General features: G+C 37.4%; 1 protein-coding gene across 1 annotated transcript in view; it reads left to right on the plus strand.

Moving 5' to 3' along the window:
* LOC107566706 (uncharacterized) overlaps nucleotides 1–14,166 on the plus strand; it is a 101,602-nt gene that overhangs the window by 22,886 nt on the left and 64,550 nt on the right. Inside the window, 3 exon segments of the mRNA XM_016252235.1 lie at nucleotides 5,220–5,393; nucleotides 5,848–6,021; nucleotides 11,829–12,002. Of these exon segments, the coding sequence (XP_016107721.1) occupies nucleotides 5,220–5,393; nucleotides 5,848–6,021; nucleotides 11,829–12,002 (522 nt within the window).

Here is a 14,166-nt window from a genome sequence, read left to right on the forward strand (position 1 = left end):
TGTCGACTAGCAGTGGGAGTCAGATTGCCTCCTAGTGGATGGCTAAAGATTTGTTAACTCATATTCATAAATTCTCGAGGGAACGTCTCTGAATTAACTGATGCTCGCACCCCCCTTGACAGGTGCTGGCACCCCCCTGCGGGTTGAAAACCCCTGCTCTAGACAATGTGTCAGGCAGCTCCATGTCTTTCCCTCGCCTGTATCTGACTGTCAGGTCATACCACTGGAGTCGAAGATGCATTCTTTGTATGCGCATGGGGGTTGAGAGGAGTGGCTTGTTATAAATGTCTTCCAGAGGCTTGTGGCCATTGTACACCGTGACATGGTTTCCAAAGATGAAATTGTGAAACTTTGTACAGGCGTGACCTATTGAGAGCATCTCCTTCTCAATTTGCACGTAGCGTGTTTCTGTGTCCGTCAGCGATCGAGATGAGAAGGCAACTGGATGATCTTCCTGCAGTAGGACAGCACCCAAGCCGCTGCTGCTGACATCACAGAAAATTTCGACAGGCTTAGACGGATCAAAGAATTTTAGCACTGGGGACTGTGTGCATATGTCTTTCTTGTTGCTGTGCCGGCTGCCATGCATACTCGACATCAGTCTTTAGAAGCTGTCGCAGAGGTGCATCCACCTCACTGAGATTTGGCAAGAACTTTGACAAGTAGGTAACAAAGCCTAGGAAGCGACGGACACCATCCTTGTTTGCTGGCAGTGGCATGGACTTAACAGCTTCGATTTTAGCTGGGTCTGCCTTTAGACCCTCAGCTGTTATTAGATGTCCTACATATTGCACAGAAGATTGCTTGATGTGGCATTTGTCAAAGTTGAGGCTCAGATTGTAACTTGTGGCTCTCTGAATTACTTTATGGAGGATCGCATCATGCTCCTTCTCTGTGGGTGCTGCTATCAGGATGTCATCCATAATGCTTATCGCACCACTGATCCCCTCAAGCATTTCATCCATTATTCGCTGAAAAATCTCCGGTGAGCATTTCAAGCCAAAAGGAAGCCTCAGCCACCTGAACCTCCCAATGGGCGTGTTGAAAGTTGTCAACAGAGATGATGCTTCGTCCAGTTCTATCTGCAAGAACCCAGATTTCACATCCAGGACTGAGAAGACTTTAGCACCCGGGATTGCGGAAACTACTTCTTCAATGGTGCGCATCGGGTAGTGCTCCCTCTTTATAGCCTTGTTTAAATCACTCGGATCAATGCAAATTCTTATCTTGCCATTCCGAACAGCTGTTACCATTGAACTCACCCACTCGGTTGGTCGACTTTGGTGATGTATCCCATTTTTACCATCTCTTGCAGTTTCTCTATTATTTTGTTTCTGAGTGCCGCTGGTTGATGGCGGACTGGATGAACTACACCTTTTGCGTTTGGGTCAATTTTAATCGTGTATTTGCCCGGCAAAGTTCCCGTAGTATGCATTTGTCACTACTTACAATGTCTGCTGTCCATTTGTCACTACTTACTTCCTTTGTCTGTGTCAAATTAATGTTGAGAATTTCCTCTATCGTTTCTGATTCCTCCTCAACACTTACTGTGTTGACGGATCTTTTGCAACATACTGCCACCCAGTGGTTTGGCTTGTGACCGTAGGAACAGACAGAGCCTTTTGCTGGGCATTTTCCTTGATTCCACTTATGCTTTGGGTCTTTGCCACAACTTGCGCACCTTTTGGGCCGGTTTACATGCATTTCTTTCTGAACATATTTTGTTTGATTCTTTTGATAGGCTTTTTTGTTTGCCGCTTGGTATTTTGTTTTCACATGCACTGCTCGCACTTGAGACTCTTCTTCCCTGACGATTTGAATCTGCTTCTGTGAAAGTTCGAATTGCTGAGCAATTTCAAGTGCTTTCGGCAGCGTTAAGTCTTCTCCTTTGTCTAACAGTCTTTCTTGGACGCGCTTCTCTCTGACACCCGCGATTATTGCATCGATCAACATGTCATCTGGATCGGCATACTCACAATCCATTAGTATAAGTCTCAAGTCCTTCACAAAGTGTTCAAAACTCTCAGCAGTCCCTTGCTTTCTTTGTTTAAAACGATGTCTGACTATCCTCTTATTCTTTCTCGGCCTTACGTAGCTGGCAAATTTGTCCAAAACTTTGAATGGATAATTTCTTTCACCTTCCGCCCAGCTGAACGTCTTGTAGATTTCCCGGCCTTGTTCGCCGATCCACGTACCCAGCCAGCCTGCACGCTGCTTCGCGGTTAGCTCCGATAGCGGGCCTTCGAAGACAAACGTGACGTGACTTCTAAATCTTTCGAATTCTTGATACAAATCCGGAGCGTCCCAGTCGATTTTTGGGTGTTTCGAACTGCGAGGATGCCATATTTCATTACCTGTACTTTGCAGACTTCTGACACCATGTAAAATAATGCACGATACCGACACTGTGCTTTCAAATGTTCAGTGCTGCTTTACTTCTTTTATTGCAGTGCACACACACATGAGGAGGAGGAGCCTATACTAATCCACCACAGAGTCCGGAGTGTTTCTTAAAGACGCACTGACCAAATGTCAATACATTACAATCATGGGCATAGTCTCTAAACTTTTGATCACCCCTTGTATGTTTAGACAGCAGGAATATTGTACCTTGTAGTTTACATTTAGAAAAGCGAGCGCAGCGCAACTGTTCGCGCACCTTTGCATATAACAGACTGTCAGCAGACTCCTCCTCTTTAGTAACATCATCATCCGATCCTTCATCTCTGGATGTGAAATAGTCCATTATAACATTGTTAAGGGCACTGACATCAACAAGACTGAGCAAACTGAGGCGAGCAAGATCGTTTAAGTGAGCAGTTACTTCAGACTGCATTGTTCTCTTGAGCTCCACCATCTCACGATATTAAAAATAAATAAATAAATAAAACTTTGCGTGCCGTAGTTTACACAGGACTTGCCTGGGGGGAAATGTGCATTGTAACACCTTTATTAGGCCTATATATGTTGCGTGGTTTATTGAGATAGGTTAACTGTGTTTGAGGTGTTAAGAGAAAGCACCACCGCAGCGCGTTCTTAACATAAGTGAAAGACACAGATCTTTTCTGTTTGCTGCATTTTCTGTTCGCTATTTTTCTGCACTAAACAAGTGAATCTTGCCAAGATATTTTCAGAGATGATAGACAAGATGTTATAGAATAATAATTGAATAAAAACCTAATTTTGACAAAAAATTGACATTGGACCTATTTTTCGAATTTCCTGAAACCGTCACAGCGCGACATCCGACGGGTTTTTCCAGATCGCATCGCAAATTTAACAGGAACAGTGCGAGAACAGAGCCTTGTGGGACTTCCCATTTCATGGCTGTCCATTCAGACTTATGGTCACCACCCAGCAAGCAATTTTGCATTTAAAAGACGTCTATTAGCTGTCTAAACACAGCCCAGACATCTAGGCTAAAACAAGGCTAAATTTGGGCTGTCAATCTAGCGGTTGGGAATTGTAATTGCATTTTTATTTATAAAATGAAAGACAGCCGAAAATAAATAATATCTTATAATGTGTATGAATGTAACATTTAACAGATTGTGGGATGCATGACATCATATTATTAAATGCAAGTAAACGTTTGAATCATTTAAATTAGCATTTTGGCATAATAAATAATGCTATTAATAATGCTGTAAAATAATTAAATAAAATATAAAATAATGCTAATTTAAATGTTTCAATTGTTTACTTGCATTTGATACGAAGCTGCGTGGGTGAAAATTACATGTAAACAATTTTAAGGCTATTTTGGCCATGCTTATCGCTGGTCTGGTTACTGGTATAGGGCTATAACAAAGCCGTTAAAATTAGACCACGGATTGCCTCGATTTCGCCGGGTGGGCTAAAAGCAGACTACACCCGTCCAATTTAGAGCTAAATCGTGGCTACATAGACCATGTCATGAAATGACACTTGTATATCTTTGTAGATATTATTGACACTGCAAACATGATGGGATATCAACCATCTCATGCGCTGCCTGGCCAAAAACTACAGTGAATCAGGTTTGACTATAAGTGGGCTACAGATAGCCGCTCGGACTATGAGTTAAATCGTGGCTACGCACAGGCTACGTATTGAACATGCCAAAGAAATGAAACCATACACCTTGTAAACGATGTTGACTTTGCTTACTTGATGGAATATCATACACCTCACAAATCATTTTGCCAAAAAACAACATTAAACCAAATTCAAGGTTATTTGGGCTAGAAGTGGGTTACACATAGCCGGACTATATCGGGCCTATACTTAACAGAGATGTTGAAATGACGGCTATTGCGCTTGCTGGGCAATGTTCACGTAGTAACCCCTCTCTTCTAAGTTTGATCTGAACTTTTTGAGGACTAAAGCCCTGCATAGTTACATTTTATAAGTTAAATATATAATATATCATACAGTATAATAAATTATAAATGTTTTATTCATTATAAATATATATAATGTATTATAATATAAAAAAAACTGTTGATATAAGGCGTGCTAAATATTGCATGTGCTGAATAAGATAAATAAAAATGCTGTTTTTGTGTTCAGGCTGAATAATTGTGAGCTGACAGTAGCAAACTGGAGAAAATGAAGTGAGTCAACATCATCTATACATTATAACATCTCTGTTTAGTCATTATAAAGGACTTCCAGTTACATGTGAAGCAGATATGAAGACCTGCTGATCTGATGTGTGTTGAGTATGTGCTGAATAATAAATAATGCTGTTTTTTGTGTTTAGGCTGAATAATTGTGAACAGACAGAGAAAAGCTGTTCAGTTCTAGCTACTGTTCTCTTCTCCAAAACCATCCTGAAAGAGATTAACCTGAACAACAGTCGTCTGCTGGACTCAGGAGTCAAAGAGATCTGTGAGGGACTGAAGAATCCTGTGTGTGAACTGAAGATACTCAAGTGAGTACATTTCACCAGCAGCTACACTCTAAGACCACAGCAATCACCGGAAAAAATATAAAAAATGTTATATATAAAAAATTACCAGTTAGTGCTAATATATATATTAGTGCTGTAAAATGAGTAATGGCTATTAATCACATCCAAAATAAAAGTTTTTGTTTACAGAATATATCTTTCAAACATAACATTATTTTGATGTTATATTTTCAGTTGTTTTGGACTAAAACTGACTGTTGTTTATTAAAGAAGGTTTTGAGATAAATTGAATACTGTTTCCTGTCTTTGTTTTCTTTCTCTGTAGGCTGAATAATAACAGCATTACTGCAGAAGGTTGTGTTGCTCTGACTTCAGCATTTAATTCAAATCCTTCAAACCTGATAGAGCTGGATCTGAGTGGGAATAAACTAGAAAACTCAGGAATTGAGAAAATCTGTCCTCTGTTGGAAAATACACTATGCGGATTAGAGAAACTGAAGTGTGTATTTTCATTTATGTACATGTCTGTGTATGAATATACATGTATTAATATGTAATGTTTTGTGTATCTTTGTTCTTTTGTTTGATTCACTAAAATGTAATATTAACAACAAAAAAACAAGGTGACATGGGAGAAGTTTGAGCAGAACTGAGAACAACTATACATGGACACCACCAGAGAGTGAACACAGAAAACACAGAGGCTTAAATACACAAAGGGAATTAGACTAACAAGAGACAAGTTCTCAAAACCACAAAGATACAGAATACATTACAAGATGTCTATATGGTTAAGTCAAATGATAATATAGATGGCTATCAAGACTAAAATATAATTATAATTTCAGTTTTAAACTTTTCTTTAACTACTTACAACATGACATTTTATACAAAATATTTAGAAATGTATGTGAAGCATGTGATATTATTAAAGCAATCTTTTTTATATATAGACTTTCAGACTGCAGTATCACTGAAGAAGGTTATAAAGCTCTGGCTTCAGCTCTGAGATCAAACCCTTCACACCTGATAGAGCTGGATCTCACAGGAAATGATCCTGGACAATCAGGAGTGAAGCAGCTCGATGATTTACTACAGGGTGGATGCTGTAAATTAAAGACCATCAGGTGATAATTTTGAAATTACAAAATTTACTGAATTTCAATTTAAAGAAATGCAATACCATCACAGAACTGAATTTCACGAGTCTGGAACTCAAGTTTTCTTTTGCATTTTTACTAATTTATACTAATTTTACAAATTATATTTTCTCAGTAGAACTGGAGACAGTTATCATAAATATGAAGTTAATACTAAACTGGACCCATAAGGAGGATGAGAGCTGCAAATGACATTAAATTATAGCATGACTATCGAATCAAAGTTCTTCTACTTTTAGGTTCTTAAAAAGTCCTGCTGCACAGGAAGCGTGCGAGTATCTCACTAAAGTTCTGGGTAAAAGTCCATTATTACTGAAAGAACTGGATCTGAGTGAGGATAAATTAGGAGATCTGGATGGGGAGACCTGTTTAGTTCTAGCTACTGTTCTCTCCTCCAAAACCATCCTGAAAGAGATTAACCTGAACAACAGTCGTCTGCTGGACTCAGGAGTCAAAGAGATCTGTGAGGGACTGAAGAATCCTGTGTGTGAGCTGAAGATACTGAAGTGAGTGAATTTCACCAGCAGCTACACTCAACACCACTAGGCCTGCCATAATAATTATTTTGCTGCCTTTGTACAATATGTAAACAAAACAATGATATGTTTGCTGAACTCAGTAATGCCTGTTGTTACATACATGTTTGTTCACATAAAAATGAACGTCACCAACATTTGGCCAATTGTGCTGCTTCTGTCATTTCGTCTGCTCTCTGTTTTGGAGACTGTGATCAGGCAGCTGCTCCACAGACACAGAGTGGACAGCAACTGTTGAAGAAAACATATTTCTTTAGACTAATAGATTTTTTAACTAGTGTTTTCCAGAACTTGGGGACTTGGACTTGGCTACACACTGACATTCCATGCCATAATTAAACTCTTAGAAGGAACCTATTATGCAAAATTCACATTTGTATTGTTTTTGAACATAGTTGTGTGTCCCCAGTGTGTGTTCAAAACCACCCTATTGGGGTCCATCCACTCCGTTTGTTTTTTTCCCAATAAGTCAGAAATGTTGTCCCAAAATAAGCCGTTCAGGGACGTCACTTTGGAACAGGCCCATGACTGGTAACGATCTCTGCCTTATTAACTTAGCTCCTCCGCTGAGTGACCTGTACACGGTACGCCACTAAAGTAAGAAATGTATTTCTAAAATAAGAAATGCAGATCTAATATACACGTGATTTCTTTCCCTGCTGTTTACGTTCACAGACATAACTGACTGTTTGTGTCTTATTGCAATAAGACGCAAATGTTTTTGTTTCTCTTAAAACATTTTAATTTTCAGCATGGAGTAATAAATCATCTATGGGCTATTTTGAACGGAAACTTTTTTTCTAACAATTCCTAACACACTAAATAATGCCAAAATAAAAAGGAATGTTTTTAAACTTCCTTTTAAAAATATTCAGTGAACTAGCTTCCCTGATCAGAATCTAAAAGGACACCAAGAATGGGCTTGATGTTTCTTAGACACACGCTCTCCAAGTCTAACATTGAAATTTCTCTCTTGAATATATGTTTTAAGCCAATTTAATACACAATCAGAAAGACCTACTAACTTTTCTAAATGATTGATTAAAATATCATGATCAGTCGTGTCAAAACCTGCACTTAAAGGCACAATATGTAATTTTTCGCCGCTGGAGGGCGCATATTCAAAATAAACAAAGACCGGTAGCATAGTTTGATGACGCCGTGACTGAGTGTGGAATCATGGGAGTTGTCGTCTTCATCCCCACAGCCGATGCAATCCGACGGCACTCGGGCAGAAATCATGTTCATGGATAAGCTAATGATTTATTAACGTAGTAGAAGGAAGCAGGGTGAGGCTAAAAGCCGTCGAAGCGAAACGAGGCCGCTGAACGAGCGTGACACACGACTCGAAAGCAGCAGAGCTTTTATTATGCCACAGTCGACCGCTTCCGCTCCTTCCGGTCATGAGTCTGTGGGAAAAAAAGCAGCGCAGTTTTATCATACTAGATAAGTTTGAAAGTTCTGTTATAATGCTACTCTGTGCGGTTGTCACCGGTCTATTAAAACGCACAACATATTAAAGTGTATTTGGTGTTTCCATATGTTTTCTACAAAACAAAAGAAATCGAGGGGTTATGACGTCATTGGCAGGTGACACAGTCGAGGAAGTCGTGGCCTAATGGTTAGAGAGTGGGACTCGTAACCCAAAGGTTGCAGGTTCGAGTCTCGTACCGGCAGGGATTGTAGGTGGGGGGAGTGAATGTACAGCGCTTTCTCCCACCGTCAATACCACGACTGAGGTGCCCTTGAGCAAGGCACCGAGCCCCCAACTGACCACAGCAAAAAAACGTCAATACCATGAATGAGGTGCCCTTGAGCAAGGCACCGAGCCCCCAACTGACCACAGCAAAAAAAATGGCTGCCCACTGCTCCGGGTGTGTGTTCACGGTGTGTGTGTGTTCACTGCTGTGTGTGTGCACACTTTGGATGGGATAAAATGCAGCGCACTAATTCTGAGTCACCATACTTGGCCACATGTCACTTCACTTAATCAATGACACTATAAACACGGTCCGTGTCACTAATTAAAATTGCTTATTTCTCTGGATTTAAACATTCTTCGAAATATTATGTAGTAGTAAGATAATGTAAGTACACAAGTCAGCAAAATATATAACACTGTTCTAGTGGTTTTTGGATATTTTAAAGAGCTGTTCTAAAACCAGACTGAAACACTTCCATAATGTGATTTTCTTCAATAAAGGTGTTTATATGTTCTGCAACTACCTTTTCAAGTATTTTACTAATAAATGTGAGAAAGGGGCTTATAATTAGCAAGGACACTACTGTCCAGAGATGGCTTTTTTAATACAGGTTTTACAATAGCTGTTTTAAAAGCATCAGGGAAACAGGCAGTTTGAAGGGATGTATTTATAATATACAAGACATGGCCTAAAACACTGTCAAACACCCATTTAAAAACATCTGTAGGCACACGGTCAATGCATGAGGTAGCAGAATTACATGTGGTAATAATCGTATGAAGCTCAGTTAATGTTATACATCTGAATTTGCGGAAGGTTGCATCTCTTTCATGAAATTCATTAAGATTAGCTGCATTAACATCAGCTACAATGCTATTTGTGCAATTGCAAATTCTTCACATTTCGATGCAGAAAACTGTTGAGGGATAGGGCAGTATTTACTAGTTGATCAATAGTAAAAACTGAGAATAGTGTTTTTGGATTTCCAAAGGAGTACTGGTTGCTTCATTGAAGTAAATAGTTTTTTGTAGAGTATTATGAGAGAGAGATGGACTGAGCGAGTGTGATTACCTGCATTTGATACAACATTAATTCTTCAGCTCAATATCATATTCACAGTAAAACATCAGTTTGAATGTCCGCTGAGGAGAGAGATATCTTTGTCGTAGTATCCTTTCAACTGTTAAGGGAATTTCAGATGACAGCGCTGCTGGTTGCATCTTGCAAGGTGTTGTTGAAAGTAAAAATAATGTACTACTTTACAACCATGTTTCACTCCCTTTCAACATAAGTCTTTGCTTCTGACTTTTCTACAGTGTCTTGTCACCATCTAATACCATAACAATGTAACTAAAATCACCATCACAAACACACAGACCATTTCTTAAAACGAAATACTATTATTAAATGCTACAATTTTTTATATAAAATATTATTTATTGAACAATAATACTTAATAAACAACAATAGCTATTACAAAAGTTGCTAAGCAATTCCATCAAAAGTACAAAGGCAGCGATCTGATATACAGCATTAACATTATATAAAATTATAAAGTTACAAAACTTTGCCCTTGGGGAAAAAAAACTATTTGCTATGGAAAAATATAGTAACAAATTAATAATAATAATACAAATAATAATAATTCATTAATGAGACCAAATATTGCCTGTTATATTTACCCAAAATGAATTATATCTCATGTTTAACCACTATGGAGACATCAGAGCCAGCAGCAAATTCCAGAAGATCTGGCCGAGGTGAGGCTGCTCTCTGTGGGTTCATGAGTGCTGAACGGCCTCTGACGCCTTGGAGCTCACATCTCCGAAAATGTCAAAGCAAATTTTGCAAATAAAAATATGGCGAAGAAGACTCAGTACTGTTGAACAGCTAAAATTCTAACTTGAAGCTAGAATGTATTCTGTTTTATTTACATTTTACCAAGTGTCCCAACTTTTTTGGAATTGGGGCTGTAAAAAAATACATATTTGAAGTTTAAACCACTACATTTTCACCTAAAACATTTTTTGGTATGAATATGTGTATCATTACACCCCTTTTTTCTCACAGTAGTGTTGTCTTAAACTAAAACTATGAATAATAAGAATTTTTTGTTTATTGTAAAAATAAAAAATAAAAATTATACTGAATAAAAATAAAAATTATGTTAAATAAAAATATAAACAAAAAATAAACTATACTATCAAACTAAATTAAAGTAAAAAAATATTGTGACTTTAAAACTAGCTAGTTAATTTTAGTTTTTTTGGTTTCAAAGTATTCAAAATTGGACACATTCACAGCCTTCTTTCAGTAAACGTAAAAGAGCAAAAAGTGTTTATTTGTAAATACAATACTATTGCTTTTTGTTCCCCCTAAAATTTGGGTTATGTTTAGAACCAACTCAAAAAAAATAAAAAATAAAAAAAAATAAACCTTAACAGACTCAGACAAAAAAACACAGACTCCCACCGACCTTAGAAACAAGGAGTGCTTTAGGTTAAATTTTTTATGAATTATAAGAGGAACTGTATATAGTTGATTTCAATAAGTCTTTAAAATTATAATTGTACAAAAAAGTCACAAAAAGCAGCATATGTTCAGAATTTACAGAGAATTGTAGTTTATTAAAGTTCTTTTTTTAAGTTTGATAAATTGGCAAACTGACGTGAAATTGTTAATTATGGGATATATTTTATATAAGATGTACACAGTTTACATGGGACAATAGACCTTTAATGCACAGAACTTTATACCTGGCCAATGTAAAATGCGATGTTAATGTGTGCTGTTTTTAGCTGATGATACATGCTGATAATTGGCATTCAGCATCATTTGATAAACATCTGTAACTGTACAAATAATTCTGATTTAATTTGAGTTAAAATTCATCAGGTAATAATTGATTCATCATCTCACTCACAAAATAAATTATGACAATAAAACTAGAAGTGGTGTTTCTGCATATATTTTGTCCAACGATCTACATATAACATCATTTGTGACCCTGGAGCACAAAACCAGTCTTAAGTCGCTGGGGTATATTTGGAGCAATAGCCAATTGGTCAAAATTATAGTTTTTTCTTTTATGCCAAAAATCATTAGAATATTAAGTAAAGATCATGTTCCATGAAGATATTTTGTAAATTTCCTAGCAATATATTAAACATAATTGTTGATTAGTAGTATGCATTGCTTCATGTAGACTTCATTTGGACAACTTTAAAGGCAATTTTCTCAATACTTAGATATTTTTGCACCCTCAGATTCCAGATTTTCAAATAGTTGTATCTCAGCCAAGTATTGTGAAGTATAGTATCATAACAAACCATACATCAATAGAAAGCTTATTTATTCCACTTTCAGTTGATGTATAAATCTCAAATTAAAAAAATTGACCCTTATAACTGTTTTTTGGTCCAGGGTCACATTTATTCAGCTGTAGTGTGATTTAGTCATATTTTGCGATTTGTGCAGTAATTAAATAATTTGAACCATACTGCCAATTTTAATTAATGTTTTTATTTTTTTGTAGACTTTCAGACTGCAGTATCACTGAAGAAGGTTATAAAGCTCTGGCTTCAGCTCTGAGATCAAACCCTTCACACCTGATAGAGCTGGATCTCACAGGAAATGATCCTGGACAATCAGGAGTGAAGCAGCTCAGTGATTTACTACAGAGTCAATACTACTCACTGAAGACACTGAGGTGAGTGTTATTAAAACAATAGTCTTTAAAAAGTTTTTGATTAAGGAGAATTAAACTGTCAAAAGACATTTGTAAAACCTTTTTCACAAGCTTGTGAAAATAAATCATTATATGGCAGATAATGTCAATGTACTTCTATTATGTCCAGGTTGTTACAAAATCCTGATGCAGAAGAAGCCTGTAAATATCTGACTGAAGTTCTTCCCATTAAAAACCCGTTACTCCTGAGAGAGCTGAATCTGAGTTTACATGAACTAGAAGACACACGAGTGAATCAGATCTCTGCTCTACTGCAGGATAGACACTGTAAACTCAACACACTGATGTGAGTATTGTGTTCATTTATTATTGTAGATATAAAGTATGTTATAGAAATCAGGTGATCAAAACAGTAATTCTCAGTAATCACTAAATGTTAGCATGCATGCACTTTGTGTTTGTAAATTCTCTCTCTCATATTTAATATTTTAGTCTGCGTAAGTGTGGTCTAACAGAGGAAAGTTGTTCAGCTCTCGCTACAGTCCTGAGATCAAACTCCAGTCTGAAAGAGCTTGACCTGAGCAACAATAATCTGCAGGATTCAGGAGTGAAGAAACTCCAGAACGGATTAGAAAATACAAACTGCACACTGCAGAAACTCAGGTGAATTCAATGAATGAATATTTAATTTTAATAATAATATAGTTTTTGTATTAAGGTGATTATACACAGGGCAACTTTTTGAGCAATGTTGCCAAGCAATGTTGTTTGGGCACTTTACCATTGAGAATGGGCAACAAACTTCTGTCTGGATAATTAGATCAGTCTTGGGCCCTGTGTGTGGTTGCCCATTGATAGCATCATTGCCCAGCAATATTTCTCAAAAAATTTCCTTGTGTATCATAACCTTTAGTTTTTGTTTTCTCAAATGTTTTATGAAATAATGTTAAGTATGTGTTTTAAGGTTATATTTTACAGTTTTTATTAAGAATTATTTTTACTCTCAAAGTTTAAACTTGATTTTCTTAAAAATAGTGTACGTACTGTACATGTTACTCACATATCACTGTAGCACAGTTTGTGCTGAATGTAGTGTGATGAGACTTTTGCCATTAACCCTTTCACACAAGTTTAACATAGACCCTCCTGCATCACCTTATTATATCCATGGTGACGCATTGTTTGTCACGTGACACACCACAGCCACAGTAGTGCTGTATGACAGATTTTCAGATCATTTCTATTTAGTTTTTCCTTTTTTATTCAAAATATTCACAAACTTGTTAACTATGCCAATTATCTGATATTCCAATTCTCAAGTATGTGTTTTGTCGTTTACAAACATTTATAATGATCTTGTTAGTTGATTTATAATGCATGATGGGCACTTAGTTTGTGTCGCAATTCAGAGAATCATATCTGTCAGATTTACAACACGTAAATTCATCCATTTCTCCCAAAATACATTAAAAAAAAGTGGCTGGTGAAATGAGAGAAAAATAGAGGGAACTTTATAGTTACCACAATGTGTATCTGATATGAATAAACAACGTCATCAAATTATAATTGAAAGGATTGTTATTGCCGCTTCCATAGACATCAGTGTGTATTTTACAAACTTACATAAATGTATTGTTTTGCTAGCACTTATGTGTATTTAAATGTCTGAAGCCTAAAATAAATATTGTGTGGCTAAAAACACTGCATAGTTGATATATATGACAAGTGCTGAGCGTGTCTGTTTCTGGCTCAGTGTCAGCCAAAGCACGCAAGCACATTTGAATCTGGCAGGTCCCTTTCAGTCGGTCACTCTCGACGTCACGTCGGATGACCGACGAATTGGGATCTCGCTTAGAGAGACCAATCTACTTCGAGTGTAAACTAAATGAGCCAATGCACATTGGCATGCGATTATTGCATCCAGCTGCTGCTGATCACAGCGTGAGTATAAGTAGGCAGCAGATGCAGTGCATATTCAGTTTTTCGCTTCGGAGCCGAGCGGTTCTGTCGTTCTTCTCCTGACCTTCTACGTAGAGAAGTAAAAACTACAGTCAAGCACGCTCTTCGTGGGGTCTCGTGCTGGTGGTACGGCACTTCAGCGGCGGTGGTTTTCCCGTGTCGAGTGGGTTGCACACAGCAGGCTGCACTACCCCTGTGTGTGTTGCAGACGGCCATCTCCCCTGTG

This window comes from Sinocyclocheilus grahami, unplaced genomic scaffold (genome assembly GCF_001515645.1).
Source record: "Sinocyclocheilus grahami isolate Dianchi unplaced genomic scaffold, SAMN03320097.WGS_v1.1 scaffold1094.1, whole genome shotgun sequence".
NCBI lineage: Eukaryota > Metazoa > Chordata > Actinopteri > Cypriniformes > Cyprinidae > Sinocyclocheilus > Sinocyclocheilus grahami.